The sequence below is a fragment of the Bos javanicus genome, chromosome 12 (assembly GCF_032452875.1).
Source record: "Bos javanicus breed banteng chromosome 12, ARS-OSU_banteng_1.0, whole genome shotgun sequence".
In the NCBI taxonomy this organism is placed as follows: domain Eukaryota; kingdom Metazoa; phylum Chordata; class Mammalia; order Artiodactyla; family Bovidae; genus Bos; species Bos javanicus.
This window is the reverse complement of record NC_083879.1, coordinates 18,323,495-18,343,971: the sequence shown is the minus strand read 5'-3', so window position 1 is coordinate 18,343,971 and position 20,477 is coordinate 18,323,495. Positions and strand designations below refer to the sequence as shown.

At 36.6% G+C, this 20,477-nt stretch overlaps 1 protein-coding gene across 3 annotated transcripts in view; it reads right to left on the bottom strand.

The window, feature by feature from the left end:
* Window positions 1–20,477, bottom strand: part of RB1 (RB transcriptional corepressor 1) — a 120,256-nt gene that overhangs the window by 7,076 nt on the left and 92,703 nt on the right. For 2 of the 3 annotated variants that reach the window (XM_061434602.1, XM_061434604.1), the window contains exons 18-24: window positions 10,861–10,979; window positions 7,574–7,719; window positions 5,965–6,110; window positions 5,231–5,335; window positions 4,646–4,759; window positions 4,385–4,548; window positions 2,087–2,117 (exon numbers count right to left, since the gene is read on the bottom strand). In XM_061434602.1, coding sequence (XP_061290586.1) covers window positions 2,087–2,117; window positions 4,385–4,548; window positions 4,646–4,759; window positions 5,231–5,335; window positions 5,965–6,110; window positions 7,574–7,719; window positions 10,861–10,979 — 825 coding nt within the window. The remainder of the gene's footprint in view (window positions 1–2,086; window positions 2,118–4,384; window positions 4,549–4,645; window positions 4,760–5,230; window positions 5,336–5,964; window positions 6,111–7,573; window positions 7,720–10,860; window positions 10,980–20,477) is intronic. The other variant, XM_061434603.1, reaches the window with a different exon arrangement.

The following is a 20,477-nucleotide window of genomic DNA, read 5'->3' as shown; positions in this document are numbered from 1 at the left end:
ATTAAATATCTGAAAAAATCAAAGTATTTGAGTCCTTCCAAGTACTATTAGAGATAATTTGATTTATATATCTCCTGAGGAAGAATCCTTTCACAGTAAAGAAAACTTTAGTAAAAAATGCTGAAGAGGGCACAATACCTTATTTTATCCAAAGGACAAACACATGAAAAAACTGTGTCTTATCTATTTCAGAACGAGACTGAGATGATTATCTCAGTGATGTGTATTAACATGCTTATTTGGATTCTAGCATGAAATCAGACTTTCCAATAGAAGTTAAATCTGATTTGACTGATTTGACACTGAGGATTAGCTTTGCTAATTATGCAAAGCTAATTTTCATTAGCTAATTTACCAAAAATTAAATGAACTAAGTTTCTAAAAATTAAATGCAAAACCAGATTTTGATGGAAAATATATTTAGAGGGCATGTATAATATGATAGAAATGAAATTCTGTACACCTATTAAATGGATTTCCAGTTATCAGCTTTAAAATATGGAAGTATGTATAACATTCTTTCAGCTCTTTCAGAGTTTATGGCAAGCAAAACAGTTTGAAGACCACTACTCTATACTTCACTTCCCTGGTGGCTCAGATGGTAAAGCATCTGCCTACAATGCAGGAGACCTGGGTTTGATCCCTGGGTCACGAAGATCGCCTGGAGAAGGAAATGGCAACCCACTCCAGTACTCTTGCCTGGAAAATCCCAAGTCGGACACAACTGAGCGACTTCACTTTCTTTGTTTCCACTCTATACTTAATCTGGATCCAATCCTATTTATGTGGTCCACATCGCTTTTGTGAAGCCTGACAGCTGTAGCCTGTGTTTAGCTAAATGTCATTGCATTTACTATTTTGTAACACACATGTTAACATTTGGTCTCATAGTATACAACATGTATCTCTCTCTAGTTATCTCATTGGAGGGGCAGTGTGTAGGCAGAGGCTAGAATGGCCTTCAATAATTGTCTCCTTGAATGTGGGGCTGGACCTAGTATTGTCCTGCTTCTGACAAAATAATGCAGCAAAAGTGATGGCAAGTCACTTCCAATATAACAAAAAGACTGACTTCAATTTTGCTTATCTCCCTCTTCCCCTCCCCTCCTCTCTGTTGTGAGAAGCCACTCGAGGGAGAAACCCGGGTGTCAAGGAACTGATGTTGGCTTGAGCCAACAGCCATCGAGGATCAGCCAACAACCATACGAGTGAGTCTAAGTGAGAAAGGTGGTCCTCCAGGTGAACCTGGAGATAACTGCAGATCCAGCTGACATGCTGACTGCAGCCTCGTACAGACAGACCCTGGACCCGGCTGAGCCAGGCCTGCTCAATGACCCACAAGGAATGAGATTAAAAAAGGTTTAAGTGCCTAAGTCTGGGGGTGGTTTGTTACGCAGCAATAAATAACAAACATAGGTGGGAGTGGTGGGGTGAAACATTCAGTATGCTCACTGAATATGGACTGTGAATTAGTGACCGTAAGGAAAGGCCAGCTAAAGTAGTGGGCTCCCAGACTAGAATAACCATTTCCAAGCTTAACTTCCCCCTGGATTCCACTGCAACAAAGACCACCACATAGCCTGTCACTTACACTGGGGCATGTAACCAATTCCTAATCAATTTACCAGGGAAGAATATCCTAGAAGTTGGAGAAGAAGGAAAAGCAAAAGTGTATATATGTACAGAAAGAGACCAGTAGGCACTGGCTGGTGACAAGTGGGCGCGGTGACTACATTTTGGAGTATTTTAAATCATACTCCCAATTAGTGAAATTCAAAGCTGTTTTCTAAAACATTCCTTTGAGACTGTATAATGCACATATATATTTGTATGTATATACATTAATGTATACACACATATAAGCTCAAAGATGTTTAGAAAGCAGTTTTGAAATACACCAATTATGAATATGATTTAAAATTAGACCTGATTTGAAAATAAATCTGATATATATCTTCTAAATTTTATGCAACATGCTTGAATAAGGTACTTGAATAGTAGCATTTATAAATTCAATTACAGAAAATTTCAAATTCTTTTTTAATTATGGTATCATGCTATAGTAATTCACAGAAAAAATACTCACCCCAAATGATTCACCGATTGATACTAAGATTCTGTCAAGTTAATATAAAATACAAATTAGTAATGCAAATCATATACAGCTATGCAGAGATGAACATACACAAGTTATTCTGAACTCACAGGAAGACCAAATCAAAGGTTTCTTCTACCCCTAGAACCACTGACGAATTATACTCACTAAAGGCTAATTTTGGTAGTGCTAGTCTAGTTACACAATAAGCTCGTTCCTTAGATTTTTAAAGCAAGAACTGCATGTCTACAAGAATATATTTTGCCATTGCTCACAAGGAAAGAGGGTAAAAGAAAATTTTAAGTTTACTCATACTTAATTCTTCATAAATCAATGAGTAAGGAAACAATTCAAATTCATTTCACATTTTCTCATTAAAAATTCAAGTTGTACGACCCAGAGGGATGGTGTGGGGAGGGAGGAGGGAGGAGGGTTCAGGGTGGGGAGCACATGTGTGCCTGTGATGGATTCATTTTGATGTTTGGTGAAACTAATACAATTGTGTAAAGTTTAAAAATTAAAATACAATTAAAAAAAAATTCAAGTTGTATTTGTAAAACTGTATAAGTGATAACCTGAGTTCTGTTTAGGACCTACACTGATATATGGTAAAGGCTATTTAACATGTGGGCTTCCCAGGCGTCTCAGTGACCAAGAATCCGTCTGCCAGTGCAGGAGACGCGGGTTCGATCCCTGGGTTGGGAAGATCTTCTGGAGAAGGAAAGGGCAATCCACTATAGTATACTTGTCTGGGAAATCCCATGGACAGAGGAGCCTGGTGAGCTACAGTCCACGGAGTCACAAAACAGTCAGACATGACTTAGCAACTAAAGCAACATTTAACACATATCCTCGAATCAGAAATCTCTCTTAGTTTGTCCCTGTTTGAATCATATAATTTATGCACTTGATAATAAAGCTGAAGAACAACATTAGCCTGATATGACAAAGATTTGATCATATGCACATGGAATCAATAGATATATGGATTTTATTGTTCTCCAATTCTTTGATAAGTAGCCATAGTTCTATATGATTTACCAAAATATGGTGAATACGGAGAGTGTTAAGATGCTCTCTTAATAGCTGATCAGGATTTTCAGAATGTGACTTTTTTGCTAAACAATTCCAACCCAGAAGTGAATTAACTAAGATCAGCAAGGAGCTATCATTATCAGCATAATATGGGTTAATTATCATCATTAAAAATTTACCTACGTATACATTTTCCTGTAGCAATGTATAAATTAGACATGGTGTGCACCTCAGCAGCTTAGAATGTAAATTGTAGATATTAGTACATAGATACTCAACCATAAAAACACCAAATATATAGAAAATAACACAGGGGCACACGAGAGCATTGATATCATTTGCCAGTTATTTTCTACTTTTTCTTTTACTGTACAGTTTGACATTTTTATGAGTGTGCATTGCTTATATAAGTAAACACACTACACTTATGTTTTCATAGGATTACTATATCCCCTTCTCCTTGTCTTTTTCTTGCCCATTAAGTGCAACTATATGGGCTAACAATTTCTGAGATGAGACTACATTAACTTTACTAATTAATCTGCCTCCACTATTCAAATAAAGTCCGTTTCAAATAGCCCATGATAGCATATAATAAGTCAGCTGAAGTACCTCAAAGCCAGAGAGCACCCAGTGTTGACTGCAGAAGATAACATAATGATTTGTAGGTGCACAGAGCCTTTCATCTAAGAATTTAAAACAGCTTCACACTCATCATTTACCTGAGCCACAGCAGCCTTCTGAAGCAGAGACCTGCCAAGGTAATACAAGGAGGCCGCGGGCAGAAGTAGGGATGGGCTTCTAAAGACTTCATTTACCATCATCTACATTTATTCAGTCATCTACATTTTCATAAGCAAGATGAACAGATGCACAGAAAGAGTTCACAGGACATTCAATAAATTCTAGAATAAAAATTCTTAACAAAACGAATCTACTTTGTTTAGCAGGGTAGCTACTTAAAAAACTCCGAGAGTGATCTGAAACTTAGGATCAAATTAGTACTCAGATTGTTTACAAAAGACCCAAGAAGCCAGGAAAGTTGATGACTAAATTTGCAAACTCATCTAAGTAAACAGATGATCTCACCCCCAAAACCCCCGATTTTTATTTTTTATCATATCACTTAGTATAAATTAGGAAATTAGGGACTAGCTTGTAGTAAATGAAGAAAGCTTTACGGTTTTATGCTTGGATTAAAAAAAAAACAAACCCTCTCATTCTTTACCGCTTTCCTAAAAAGAAAACACAAACCTTGATCTTGGAGTCATTTTTGTTGGTGTCGGCAGACCTTCTGAAATTTTATATGGATTATTTAGGGGTGATATATAGATGTTCCCCCCAGGAATCCGTAAAGGCGAACTAGAAAACTTGTAAGGACTTCGAGGAATGTGAGGAATCGGTGACAAGGTAGGGGGCTACAGCAAAAACAAAAGCAGGAGGTTACTTAACACTTTAGTGAGATCCACTGCTTTATAAGCAGATTTGCCCAAATAAAGGACGCCTTCAACATACCCTGGTGGAAGCGTACTGCAAAATATTTGTTTTCAGTCTCTGCATGAAGACCGAATTATAGAATACGATAATGGAATCATACTCCTCTTCTCTAATCAAAACACGTTTGAATGTCTGAGGAAGAAGAGCAAAAATACTTGTTAAATGAATTTGGGAATTTATCTCTTTAGAGTTTCTATTTTAATAGTTCATGATACTTTTTAACAGTAAAAAGACACATTATTTTATAGGAAAAAACAATCTAAAGAAGCCATTTTAGGCTTGGGTTATAGCTATTCTACTGGAAGTGAAAAGTCAAACATATATACTGTATGTGTTTTATATATATATATATATAAAAGTTTATTACAAATGTTCTGCTTACTGGCACAATACAGTGTTCCCTATTTATTTTATAATATGAATTTGAATATTAAATTGTTAGCTTCCCAATTACATTTTAACTACAAATAATTAATAATATGAAAATAAAAAGTAGATATGTAAATTTATACAAATCAGTCAGAACATATGGTACAATTAATGACTAAAGTTATCCATATTATGGATATATTTTGAAAATTCTTATCATGGAAAATTACCTACCTCCTGAACAGCATGAGGAAGATCTTTGTATGCTGTGACAATGATTTTGAATTTAAGGTCTATATTCTTCACTTTGCATATGCCATACATAGAACACATCATAATCTAGTAAATAAATGTGATACAAAAACAGGGTTTTGTTACACGGTTGTGCTCAGAGAACGAGATGGTTGGATGGCATCACTGACTCAATGGATATGATGAGTTTGAGTGAACTCTGGGAGTTGGTGATGGACAGGGAGGCCTGGCGTGCTGCAGTCCATGGGGTCGCAAAGAGTCAGATACGACTGAGCAACTGAACTGAACTGTGCTCTAAAACACACTGCTATCTTTTAGTTAAAAAAAAAAAAAGGAAATTTAATCTCCTACAGAATTATCTTTTCCTATCCTGAGTTCATTTGGCACTGTTTTAGATCAACTATTCTTATGTCTCATGCTTTTTCCACACTAAATGAATTCTAGTTTACAACAACACAGAAAACGCCTATGATAAAGTTTCTTCAGTGGTTTCTGCAACAAGAACTTTCATGTCATTAAATAAGTAAATACTGAAATATTCTCAAACTCTAAAGTTCTCATTTGTAAAAAATACAGCAAAAATATAAAGGGTAGCCAGTAAGCAAATATATGTTAACTAAATTGATGCAGCTTCTCATTTGAATCCAAACTTTTCTTAAGAAATCAGTACATAGCTAACAAGTAAGCAGGAGAAGAGAAGTGCATAATTTCCTTACCTGGTCCAAATGCCTGTCTCTCATGAGTTCATACTCATTTTGCAGTGTGTGCTGGAAAAGGGTCCAGATGATATGCTCTAGTTCTGGGTGGTCAGACAGAAGGCGTGCACACAGGGTGTTCAGTCGAAGATATGCTAGTCGATACACTGGAAAAATAAGGGGAATTAATCATATTTACTCTTAATTTTGTATCACAGGTAGATATTTTCAAAATATTAAACTGTTATAACGAAATGCTGTTAAATAGCATTTAACATTAACTTCATTTCTCCCACTATTTTCCTTATGATTTCTAGTCTTAGGATTGTCCTACATACATAGAAGGCAAAACAATACTTTGCTGAAAATACTATTCAGCAAAAATAATTATTTTGCTGAATTATTATAGCATAAAGTTGAGGCAGAGGTGAAAATTAGAGGAAGAAAGATCCTAAGATATTGTGAAATTAGACAACCCAAATACAGTTTGTTTCAGTTTCACTGGTAATCATGCATTACAGATGTTGAATATTCTATCAATATTCAAGAGAGTAATTATTTTTAAAAATAAGAGAATTTCCAAACTCCCTTAATTTTTTCAATCCTGAAAACAAAAAACAAATAGTGTATTTTTCTATAAAAATGCTAGACTTGTAGATTACTTAAGTGGTAATATGACTGTGATATTAAACATATTGAGCGAGTTTATCTAAAAATACTACTGGCACACAGGTTGGAGAAAAGTAATCCACAAAATTGAATTTTCCTCCATCTGGTTTAAATGCACCTGTCAAAGACTTGCATAAAGTAATCAGAATTTTTTAGTTAATAATTTATCCCACTGGTCTTCAACTTTGGCTTACCTCAGACTTGCACTGCGGACTTGTTAAAACAAGGATTTTTTCCTCATCCTACTAGAGTCTCTGACTGAGTAGTTCTAGCACTGGGGCTCAAACAAAAATTCTCCTTTCTGCAACTTATCAAGTGAGGTGGATTCTGCTGGTTGGGGACCACACTTTGGAACCACTGCTCTAATTTAAGGACTTATAACATGCCTATAAAGCTCAGTATATTCACTTTATTCAAGTCAGAAATAAGATTTATCACAGAGGAATCTGGCCTTCTACTTTTCTTCTAAGAGTTTCAAGTGGGTGTGCCCTTGTGTGTACATGCACAGACACCCAAATGACCTCCCCACCCCGTCACACACACAATCAGAAAATGCTGTACAACCTGGTCACCAGGAAAGGCATCTGCATTAGGCCACAGGCCATTGTATAATCTCAACTTACACACCTCAACAGAAGAAGTAATGTTAGGGGCAAATATTTCCAAGCATAAATTTGAAAGCGTAACAGTAAGCAGCAAGAATAACAACATCTGACACTTTTTGAGTGCTTACTATGTGCTAGACACTCTTGGGAGCATTGGGAGTATTCATTCATTTAATTATCTCAAAACCCAAATAAGGTAGGTTATTATTATTTCCATCTTACGGATGAGGAAACTGAGGCATAGAGCTTTTAAAGTGACTTGCCCAAAGTCATACCTAGTAAGCCAAAGAGCCAAGATTTGAATCCAATCAGCCTCGTTCCAGAGTCCACGCTCATGAAAGTAATCATCTACTAACCTTTTTTGTAGAAGAGTGAAAGGGAGGTAGATTTCAATGGCTTCTGAGTCTGGAAGGCTGAGGTTGCTTGTGCCTCTGAATTTGGAGTAGAATTTACACGTGGAGTTGGCCCTTTTTTCTTTGGGGATCTTACAGGAGAAAGATACCTAGATATATTCAAAGTAAAAGTCTTCATGTGAAGTTTTCTCAGAATCTCTCTCTTTCACAGATACACAAACACACACAGCTGTACACACGCATCCAAACACATTTTGTCTATTTAATCTACTGTTTTACACCAAAGTCCTATTTAAATACAAGTTGGAAAAGAGAGCTTAAGAGGAAAAGCTTAAGGCTTGTTATCAAAAGCTTGTTATCAAAGGCTTGTTGTTATCATTTCTAACCCTATTTTCATAAACGGCCTTTCCTAGAAATTACTGCCTTATTGAAAAAATAGCTATATATGTTTATATGTTCAATTTTAATAATTAAAGTGAAATTGAGATAATAAAAATGACTCCAGCTTAAAAGAACAAGCCATTGATATTAAAATATCAATTTCTCTGATTCTCCTCTTAAAAATGTTTCACTGATAACTACGGTTCATTTACATAAGACTGAAGTTACATACACATACATCTTCCTAAATTATATAGTACAGAATTATATGAATTAATATTCAGGTAACATTAACAAGGCAGGTTTACACCCATATACTAGACATGTAAGGCATAAATCGAGACGGAGATATGAGTACATATGAACTCTCAGTTTCTGACCTATCACTGCTCTGTGTTGCCCTTTATTTCACGGGACAGTCCAGGTCTACCTTCTGTTTTAGTATCAGACAGTAAAAAAATCCACCTGCAGTGTGGGAGACCTGGGTTTTACCCCTGGGTTGGGAAGATACCCTGGAGAAGGGCATGGCAACCCACTCCAGTATTCTTGCCTGGAGAACCCCATGGACAGAGGAGTCTGGCAGGCTACAGTCCATGGGGTCGCAAAGAGTCAGACATGACTTAGTGACTCAGTACAGCTGAGAAATAATTCTGAGCAGGAAGTAGGATTTGTACCTTACTATGGATGTTTCTACTACATGTAATATATTAACTAGAACACTAGAAAAAGGGAACCAGTATCATGATTTTATAAGTACCAGGGTCTAATCTATCACCCTTGAATTTCCCTTCAATTCACTAGCAATACTGTAGACTGACTTAACTTGGGTAGAAGTTAGTCTCCCTCGAAATCCAGGTGAAAATATTACCTGCTGGATAATAGGTAACAACTATAACCTAATCAGGATAATACTTACTTCACTTCCTGAATCTCAGACTTAAGAAGGCCAAAGTGGAGCTCTTCATTTCTCCATGTTTCCAATCTCAAGAAATGGCTCCGTATTACAACCAGTTTTTTAAGTCAAAAACTTAGGAGATATTTTAAATTTTTTCCTTTTCCCAATCTTCAAACTCAATGGAAAAGAAAGTTCTCCCTCTAGAAACATACCCCAGATATTTTCCATTTCTTTGTATCTCTACTGACATATCTTAGACCAACTCATTTATTTACATCTCTCATTTAGGCTATTGAAATTGTCTCCAAACTGGGTCTTTCTATTTTCTTCCTTGCCCTGTTCTTTTCTCTCCTCCTACCCCGTCTGTACTTCAAATGGCAGCCAAAAAGTGGCCCTTTAAAAATACAAATTATAGCAAGCTGCCCCTCTGCTTAAAACCTTAATGTTTTCCCACAGCTTTTTAAAATCTGAACTCCTCTCTGTGAGTCTCCTCTCCGATGAGACTCTACAAGATCTAGCCGCAGTCTGCCTTTCCAGCCTCATCTTGCATTGCTCTCTTCTTGTTTGCTTTGGGATTTCTTTCTGTTCCTCAGACCAGGTAAGTGTGATCACCCAGGGACACTGCACTCACTGTTTGCTCTGCCTGGAATGCATACCATACAGATTTTGGCAGGCCAGCATCTGTTTGTTCTTGAAGTCTCAGGTCAAACATCATTTCAATAGAGAAAGCTTCCCTAAACATTCTATCACTTTCTCAGCTCCTCTCTTTCACATCATTCTGTGTTTTTCCATTACAGAACTTATTACACTCTGAGATCACGTTACATATTAGTTTCCTTGTTCACTGTTCCTTGCCTTTGTTCGGAATGTAAGCTCTGTGAAGGGAAGGACCTAATCCATCTTACTTGCCTTTGTATTCCCAGTGCCTAAAACGCTTCCTGGCACCCAACAGTCAACTGCTTATTGAATTAAAGAAAAAGATAAGGCTTGACATATTTATATTAACGTATGACCTAGCAAGCTAAGTTATACATGAAGGCAGAGGTTCCACGCACTAGAAATACTCTGGATACAAATTAGCATGGAAATGGCACCTCTGGAAAACAGCCCCTGCACTCATCACAGAGCTATGTAATGTCAATTCTTACACATAACAACAGAAACATAACGTTACACACATTCCTGTGAAAGGCAATGTAGCTGGAATGTTTCAGAGCGTGGGCTTTGGGGTCAGACCGCTTGGATCTGATTTCTGTTGGCTTTGGGTAAGTTACCTTATTTCTCTAATTCCTTTTTCATAGATAATGAAGGCTGCTACAGTGTCTATTGCCTTACAGGGCTGTTTGGTAATTCTCCAGCACTGAGTGGGCCCTCAATAAAGGTTAGTGATTGCATTCTTCTTCTAGCATGTCATCAGGCACTCATCAACCATTTTAGTCTTCTGTTTGCACCGCATACTCCCTATGCCCATCCCATGGTGGTTTTAGTCGCTCAGTTGTGTCCAACTGTTTGCGACCCCATGGACTGTAGCCACCAGACTCCTCTGTCCATGGGGTTTCCCAGACACGAATACTGGAGTGGGCTGCCAGTTCCTTCTGCAGGGGATCTTCCCAGCCCATCCTATGCTGCATTACAAAGGCACTGAGCTGCACTTCTGAAAAATGTTTCCCGCTCTCCCGGCTGTTGTACTTTGAGGTTCATGCTCTTTCTGTCTCCTCCGTCCTCTCCCTTCTCTCTGGTTTCCATGTTGAAATCCTGGTCTACATCTGAGGACTATCTAAATTGTCATCCCTGCATGAAAACTGTCCTCATGACACTAAACTGGAGTGATTTCAGTAGCACTCTGTACCGCTGTATATGACCTTTATTTGGGTCTTGTATCTTATATTCCTGATTCTTGAAAGCAGGAACGTCTTATGCAAAATTCTATTCCCTGCAGCTTTTGCATAACAGCTTGTATCACACTATGCTCAGAATCCTTTTGTGAGCTGGATGGACAACAGATTTCACTCACATATCTGCTGCAGTGTGATTATTCTGGAGAGGAAGGTTGAGAGTACAGGCAGGTTCAAAGTGATCAACTGGTCCTTCGCGGTCCTTTGCTTGTTTAATAAGATCAAATAAAGGTGAATCCTACATGAAACAAGATGACATTAAAATAACACTGGTAAGCGTGACCTTCTTATATATGTATCAAAATCATAATGTTTGACATGGTGAGCATTATTAATAGAGTCGTAATTGACAACGGCAATTCTGAAGTCAGAATAAGGTTCTTGTTTCCATTTTGAAAATGATTGCCAATTTTTGTACTATGCACAAAATAAATTAGGAATATGTATAACTTAAAATGCTTATATTAGAAAAGAAATTAAAAGTTAGAGAAAGAGATACAGAAAAGACCCAAAGAAAGTAGAAGGAAGAAAATAATAGAGATATGAGCAGGAGTTAATGAAACTGAAAACAAAGATAAAATACACGGTCTGATAGACAAAGCTAATAACTGCTTCTTTGAAAGAACTAATAAAATTAAACAAACCTCCAATCATACTGAGAAAGGAAGAGACAGATAAATAATATTAGGAACAAAAATGGGGCCACCATTACAAAGATCAGAAAGATAATAGGGGACAGTTATAAATAATTTTATGTCAATAAACTGGAAAATGTAAACCAAGTGGAGAATTCCACAAAAATAAAAATTAACAGAACTCAATAAGAAATAAACCTCAATAGTCCTATAAAGTATTAAAGAATTTGAAACGGTAATTAAAAATCTCCCCACAAAGAAACGGCAACCCACTCCGGTACCCTTGCCTGGAAAATCCCATAGATGGAGGAGCCCAGTAGGCTACAGTCCATGGGGTCGCAAAGAGTCGGACACGACTGAGCGACTTCACTTCACTTCCATAAAGAAAACATTCAAGTACCTCTGGTTTTACCAGTAAATTCTACCAAACATTCAAGGAATAGATAATTCCACTTTTACTTCAACTCTTCTGAGGATGGAAAAAGTAAGAACATTCTCTGATTTCTGAGGCTAGTACAACACTGATACTAAAAACTGTCAAGGATATTACAAAAAGAAAAATTATAGCCCATTCTCACTCATAAACAGAGATATAAAAATTCTAAAATTAGCAATCCAAATCAGCAGTGTTAAAAACAGAGTATGTCATTTACCAAGATGAGTTTATCCAGGTTGCAAGATTAGTTCAATGTTAGAAAATCTATAATGCAATTCACCTTACTAATAAATCTAAGGGGAAAAATATTGTCAAAATCAATGCAGAAAAAGCTCTCATTTAAAACCCCATTTATTATGTTAAAAAAGAAGAAAAGTTTTAATAAATCAGGAACAGAAGGGCACTCCTAATTTGATAAATGACATCTACAAATAAACAAAAAACCCACAGCAAACATCATGTGTAATGGTGAAACATTAAAAGCATTCCCCTTAAAAAATCGGAGGTAAGAGAAGGATGTCCCATTATCAGGCTTTCTATTCAGTATTATACTTGAGGTTCCAGTCAGTTCAAAAGATAAAGAAAAGAAATTAAAGATCAAAAGACCAGGAAGAAAAAAAGAACAAAAATACCATTATTCACAAATGATTTATGTCAATAAGGTGGCTCAGTGGTAAAGAATCTGCCTGCCACTGCAGGAGATGCGGGTTCAATCCCTGGGCCAGGAAGATCCCCTGGAGGAGGAAACGGCAACCCACTCTAGTGTTCTTGCCTGGAGAATCCCATGGACAGAGGAACCTGGCAGGCTACAGTCCATGGGGTCAGGAAAGAGTTGGATACAACAAAGAAAACTCAAAAGGATCTACAGAGAAATTATTAGAATGAAAGAGATTAGCAAGGTCTCAGTATTGCTATAAAACCAATACAAAATATATTTCCATATATCAAGCAAGAAGTTTAAAACGCATAATTTAAAAATCATTTATAAAAATGTAAGACCAGAAGTAAGAGCCATTAAAATAACTGATTCAAAAATTGTAACTTTTTGGAGGTGACACCTTGCAAGACCATAAAACCTGGGGACATACTTATTTCACTCTTTTAGTGCTTGAACTAAGAAAGAAAGGAAAGCAGACAAATTGCCAAGATGATAGGTTTATATAAAAAGGAAAAGTGGTGCATCTGTAAATAAAAATACAAAACACTGTAGAATGTAGATTTTGTGAAAATATGAAGATGTCTATTCAATAAAATGTGTTTGAAAAATTAGCTAACAATTTGAAAAAAAAGGCTATTATACTTTCACAATTATAAAAATTCATTACATTAAAAAACAAAATTGAAGTATTAGAAATACAAAAGAATATCTTTATAACTTCTTTTTTTTAATCTTTTTTCACCTTTATTGAAGTATAATTGACAACAACCATATATATTTAAGGCGTACTATGTGATGGTTTCATAGAAACACACATTGTGAAATAATCACCACAATCAAGCTAGTTAGCTATTCATTACCTCACAGAGTTACCTTTTGTTCTCTTTGCATCCCTTCCTCTCCTTTATAACTTCTTGATAAGGAAGGGCCTTTCTAGGTTTGACCAAAACCCAGAAGTCGTAAAGAAAAACACAAAACAACCCGACTACATAAAGCCTGAAAACCTCTGTGTGACTAAAACAGCAATAAACTAAGTTAAACAAAATCTTCAAAAAGTAAACAACACTGATTTATTCTAATTGTACTAATTCCTATTGTCAAGTCATTCTTTATATTCATTAGGGGCACTCTGAAGTGCAATCTCAATAATGGCTTTCAGCTGAGTAAAGCAAGGCTAACAATGAAAACCAGCTAATGCATGCATGCCATAGTCAGTGTTCTACATTTTCTAGTCATTGATGAACTGAACATCTTTTCATATGGGATGAATCCACATATATTCAGCAGGAGTGGCCTTATCCCATTCTTTTCTCAAACAAAGACCTTTCAGAAGACCTTGAGACTCACAGAGATATGCAGGTAAACTTGAGCCTTTAATAGGACATAGGTATGTGGCTGATGGGCATTTTACTTTCTCTTCCAATATGGTTTAAACCCATAGATGGTTTACCTGGTTGAATTATCACAATAGGATTATACCAAAGTGAATTCTTCTTCTAAGAAGTGCCATTCTACTCACCAACAGTCTTCATGTTTCACCCAAGTATCACTTTTATTACTCCATCTCTCCCAGCCCGACTGACACAGAGGTATACAGAGAATGAAGTATGTCATGAGAATAATAATAAGTACGGCGCAATGCACAGAAGCACAGACTCTGGAGTCACACCACAGGTGTTCAAGTCTTGACCATGTACTGGCTGCCTGACCTTGGAGAGAGTCGCTTGACCTTGTTATGATTCACTTTTCTATACTGTAAAGTGGAGATACTAATGACAATAATGCCTAGTTATCATGCATCCATCCACCCACTGTTTGCCATACGTCTGCTCTGTAACAGGTGCTATATTAGGAAGTAGGAACATAACAGTAAGCAATCCTCCAGATGTCAGCTACTGATAGGGTCACTTCAGAAGCCTCTGTCCTCTTCCGCCTTACTCAACATGTTCATCTGAAATAAACTTTAATCATCGTCTACCACAAAAACTTCCCACTCCTATCCACTTTTCCCCATATCATTATCACTTATATACAGTTGTCCAAAGCAAAAAGAAATCACCTATTCTTTCTCTCACTCTCCACTGGAATCCAGTCCATGGAAGTTATATTGGCTCAAACTTCAAAATGTATCCCAAGTCTAACTTCTTCTCCAGGTGGGACTTTTAGAGAGTTCTTAAAATCCCAGTGCCAAGCATATAGTGGACACTCAATAAATATTTCTAGAATGTTATATGACAAAACCCTATCATGGGTTTAATTAAATACAGCAAAGCATAAAGATGAAAGTGGATGATAGGATTTGCTTTCTAATTGATAACTAAATATCAACTGTAGCAGCTGGCTTCCAAGATAACCCCATTAATTCCTCCCACTGGGTATTTATACCCTTGTACACTTGTACACTGTACCTGGGTTAGTCTGTGTGGTCCATGGCATATAGCAGAAGTGATGGCATGCCAGGTCTGAGATTAGCTTATGAAAAACCTGCAGTTTCTATCTTAGGTTCTCTCTCACGGATCTCCTCGTGCTCTAGGGGAAAGCAGCTGCCATGAACCAAGCAACCGTATAGGGAAGTCTACGTGGCAAACAAATGAAGCCTCTGGGCAACAACAAATAAAGGAATGAGGGCTACTAATAACCATGTGAGTGAACTTGGGGGTGGATTCTCCAACTCCAGGAAAGACCAAACCCGATGGCAGCCTTGGTTGATAACTTGAACAACTCTCCTGAAAGAACTGGAGCCAAAACTACATAGATAAACCACTCCCAGATTCCTGACTTTCAGAAATTATGTGTGAAGTAAATCATTAGTTCTTTTATTAAACTGTTAAGCTGTGGGATAATTTCTTACACAGCAATGGATAACTAATACAGAATCTGACTTTTTTAATCTAAAGAAAATATTTAATGGAATATTTAACTTTTGAAAATTTATGTATTTGTATCTATAGCACTGCTTGCATTCAGGATTCAGAAGTTTACTCTTGGGTTTCAGGTAAGCTGTTTTATGTCACTGCTAACCTACTTAAATTAACTCTTAGCATAATCACTCTCTGGACATTTCACTCCATTTTGCCACTTAATCATGTGAAGGAAACCAGATTCTCCCTGTCAGCAATATTAGTATAAATCCCACTTAATAAGTAATATGGATAGAAAAAGTAGAAGTTGTAAGTCTATTCTACCTGATCTTTCATATTAACATACATCTAAAGCAAGAGTGAACGTCTCCAGAGAGTAAAGGACTTCAAGGCTATCAGGTCAAGGTATTCTTAAAAGAGATTCTGATTATCTAAGTAAGTACAAGGTCTCCAGTGCTAGTAGAAAAGTTAACAATAGGGGAAGTGGAAGACAGGAATTGCTATTGTTTTCTGGGCATTTTAAGAAATATTATTGGCCCTACATTACAGGAAATGTTTTTGTACTATCCTAAGCCAAATCATTATAAGACCATTTTACCTTGCAAAAGGAAATTAGAATATAAAACACAAAATTGTGGGCAGGCCTTGACCTGACAGTTCTTTCCCATTTAACTTCACTACTTCTTTAACACTGATATTTTTCAGGATTCTTCTGCTAATATATATGCTGGCTGAGCCATGATCATGAGTTTAGTTCTATCTCTGCTTACTCCTAAATCTATTAATACATTTCTGACTAAAACTACTCTTTCAAATTCCAGATCTAGTGCTTCCAACTAAACACCTCAGATGTCCGCACATATATGTGGCAAGTATCTCAAATGCCAACATGTTCAAATATTAACATGAACGTATTACCCTCACCACCAATCAGCTAAGACTTCTTCCATATCCTCTTTGGTTATCTGTTATCAATCACTTAATTACCCACAGAACAAGTCTTAGAATTACCCTCAGAGCCATCTCTGCACTTATCCTTTTGATTCATGTCAATTTTAACATATTTACACCTTCATATTTAAAACTGGTTTCTTGTACATAGCAAAGGGCTGGGTCTTGTTTTTTATCCATTCTGAGAATCTCTGCCTTTTAATTGGAGTTTGGACTATTTACACTTAATGTAGTCATTGACGCGGTTAGTTTAAATTCTACATCTATTTGTCCCATTTGTTCTTTATTGCCTTTTGACAAATGTGCAAAAGCAAATCAATGGAAAAAGAATGAACTTTGACCTAAATCTCAAATTTGTAAAAATAAACTGGAAATGGATCATCTAAATATTAAATGTGAAGCTATAAAACTTTTAAAACATAGGGGAAAACCTTGGGGATCTAGGTTCTTAAGACTTGACAACAAAAGAATGATCCACAAAATAAAAAACTGATAAACAGCACTTTCATCAAAATTTAAAATTTTTGCCTTGAGAAAGACCACACGAAGGGAAGAGTCTACAGAAACTTTGAGAAATTATTTATAAGCCACATATCCAACAAAAGACTAGAATCTAGAATATTTATATATTCTAGAACTCTCAGTGGTAAAAAACAAACAAACCAACCCACAATTCAATTAGAAAATGGGCAAAGACCTGAAGAGATACTTCACCAGAGAGAAAACACAGATCACAAGTAAACAGAAAAAGATATTCAACACTATTAGCCATCATCCTGATGGGCAATGTAAATTATAATGTCAATGAGCTATCCTTACATGATCAGAATGGCTAAAAGAAAACTGAGACAATACCAAAAAATGGCAAGGATGCAAAGAAACTGGATCACCCATGTATTGTTGATGGTAATTCAAAATGGTATAACTGTTCTGGAAAATATCTGGGAGTCCATACAACACAATAATTACATGACTTTGCAACTGCACTCTTTGAGTATTTATCCAAAACAGTGAAAACTCATATGTTTATATAAAATCTGTACACAAAAGTTTATGGCAGCCTTACTTGTAATAGTCAAAAACTAGAATCAGCCCAGATATTCTCTAATATGTGTACAGTTAAAGAAACTGCAGTACATTCATACTATGAAATATTAGCAATAAAAAAGTATGAACTATTGATATATACAATATCTTAAATGAATCTCCAGAGACTCTGGCTGAGAAGATAATCCTATTTGATTTCATTTATATAACATTTTGAAATAAGAAAAATTTTAGACATAAAGGACAAATTAATAATGGCCAGGGGTTAGGGCAGGTATAGTCAGGCTAGAGAAATATGAATATAGTTCCTTGTGAGATGGAACTGTTCAGTTTCTTGTCTGTGAGGGTGATTATGTGAATCAGCACGTCGTCCCCAGACAGGCTGCCAGGTAACTCTTAGTTGAGGGCTTTATGGTAAGTGAAATAAGTCAGATAAAGACAAATATATCTTCCATATCAGGGGATGTGGAACCTGTGGATATAGACGGTTGATTGGGCTATGCCATTTTATATAAGGGACTTGAGCATCCACAGATTTTGGTATCTGCAGGAGTGCTGGAGCCAATCCCTTGCAGACAAGGGTCGACTCTACAGTAAAATCTCACTTATATGTGCACTAAAATCAAGAGCTCACAGACACAGAGAACAGATTGAGGGCTGCCAGAGCCAGGGGGTGGGCAAAAAGGGGGAAGGGGGTCAAAAAGTAAAAACTTCTAGTTATAAAATAGTCATGATAGAAGATACAGCAGGGTGAGTATAGTTAATAACACTGCAGTGAATATTTGACAGTTGCTAAAAGAGTAAATCTTAAAAGTTCTTATCACAAGAAAAAAATTCTAACTACATTTGGTGATGTGACTCACTGTGGTGACCACTTCACAATATATACAAATATTGGATCATTACGTTATACACCTGAAACTAATACACTGTGATAGGGCAACTGTATCTCAATTAAAAAACATTTTTTAACCTGGAAAATTATAAACAGCTGATTAGAATAGTAGAGTTATATCATCTGTTCACTTTTAAGCTTTTTTTGTTTCTCTTATTATTGCTAAGAACCTTAATAATATCTTTCCTACATTATAAATAAAAAATGTATTCCTAGAAAAACCTTAAACCTCACAGAATGATATCACGTGTTTAGAAAGTAGCAGAGTTTAGTCAGAGAAAACAAGTCATGATTCCAGGTACAAGTAGGGATGGATAATGGTCATATGTCAGAAAATGACAGTAAGGCCAAGACTTGACTGTGAAGGACAGACATGGTAACCAGAATCTGAAGGTAGATTCAAACTTAGGGTACTATGTTATCAAGGAAAAAAAGACAAGGGGGATAGAACTACCTCTAAGATCCCAGATGCTCATTCAACCATACGTAGGATAATTAACAGAAGTCAAGAAAGCTAACCTAGTTGTGCCTACTTCAAAACATACCAACAAACAAAAGCACGATGTTAAAGTTGAGTCAAGCTTATTTAGTATCTTACTGAGGACTGTAGGCTGGAAGAGGTCACGGGGGAGGTCGGTATATACCTGCATTCGGTGAAGGTGAATCTTGCAACCAAGCATCCATCTGGGTAGAAGGTTAATGGTGTCAGTGCTTTTCTAAGCACGGAAAGATGCAAGAATCCAGGTTCATAAAAAATTTCTCCTGAAAATGCCTATCAGAAGGCCTCTTCTGCCAGTTTTCCCAGAGCACATTCTGCCCTGAATTCCTTTCAGGGGGTGCTAAACTTCAGTGACTGCACTGACCAAGGACTTAATTCTTGCAGAAACTGCTAGCAAGAGACATTTTTTAGTTGGCATTTGTATCAACAAGTTAATACAGGTTGTCAAATGTCACTGCTTTATTGGAAAACTGAACTCAGCAGAAGAAAATTCAGTCCCTTGAGGTAACAGGGTACTAGCCAAAGCACGAAGAGAAAAAGATAAAATAACAACTGCACAGGGACACAGAAGTCAGGGTAGATCTGACTTGAAACTGAACTACTGACCTGGGGCTCTTTTGATAGTTAAGTCTCCTAGAAGCATTTAGCTTGAAGAACACTTTCAAGTAGCCACAACCAAAACAATACAAAGCTCCCAGTTTATGATGTGCCATGCCAAACAAAAATCAGAAGCCGACACACAGAATTTCGTCAAATTTAAACACTATCTAGAGATTTCCAATTGCCATGAAAATCTTGGGGACAGGAACTTGGTGAGTAAAGTCATGGAAGATAAAGCTGGGAAATAGAGACTGAGGAGAGCTTTTTATAAGATTGTTTCTCTTAATTCTCCCTCCAACACAGCATTGTAAAGCAGTTATCTTCCAGTTAAAAATAAATTTAAAAAAGAGATTGTTTAATAGTTAAAGGGTAATTCTTTAAGACAGCTATGTGATTTATTCTTCACTTCTTTCAAGTGTTCCTTCAAATGCCCCCTCATCAATGAGCCCTTCCTAAAACTCTCTACATAGAACCTCCTTTTTCCTAATAAATGTAGTTTTTTTTTTTTTTCAGACAACTTATCACCATATGTCCTACCCTTCCTATAACTCTCTACTAGAACCTCCTTTTTCCTAATAAACGTAGGGGTTTTTTTTCCAGAGAACTTATTACCATATGTCTAACCATACAACTGTTTGCTTATTGACTGCCTGTATTCCCACAGTAAAATGTAAGCCCAGGAATTCTCTTTCGTTTGCTGCTATACTCCCAACACCTAGAAGAGTTCTTGGCACACAGTTTGCACTCAGTAAATATCTGTTCCTGAATAAACAAATAAATACAGCATACCAGAGATAAAGATAGCATAACCAGGAAAAATAATTTAAATGTGCTTATCCTAGTTCCCTATCCATATAACCAGGACAACAATCCAGCAATCTTTCTCTTGTTTTGATCAGCCTGAAACAGTTCGTTCTTGTTTAACTGAAAACAACAACAAAACAAAAGGTTTGGCTTTAAAGGGGGCCCTTTTGTAGTCAGTCCTTCCGGTCTTTTGTTTGTAACCTTTCTGAGGCAGCACTGGTAACAGCTGGTATTGACAGGAAGTCCTCAAAATTCCCAAGAATGTGAAATCAGTTGATTAAAATGAACACACTGGCAAACCAATAAAAAGAAGTGACCATGAAAATTTTGTTCTGGGAATGGATTAGTAG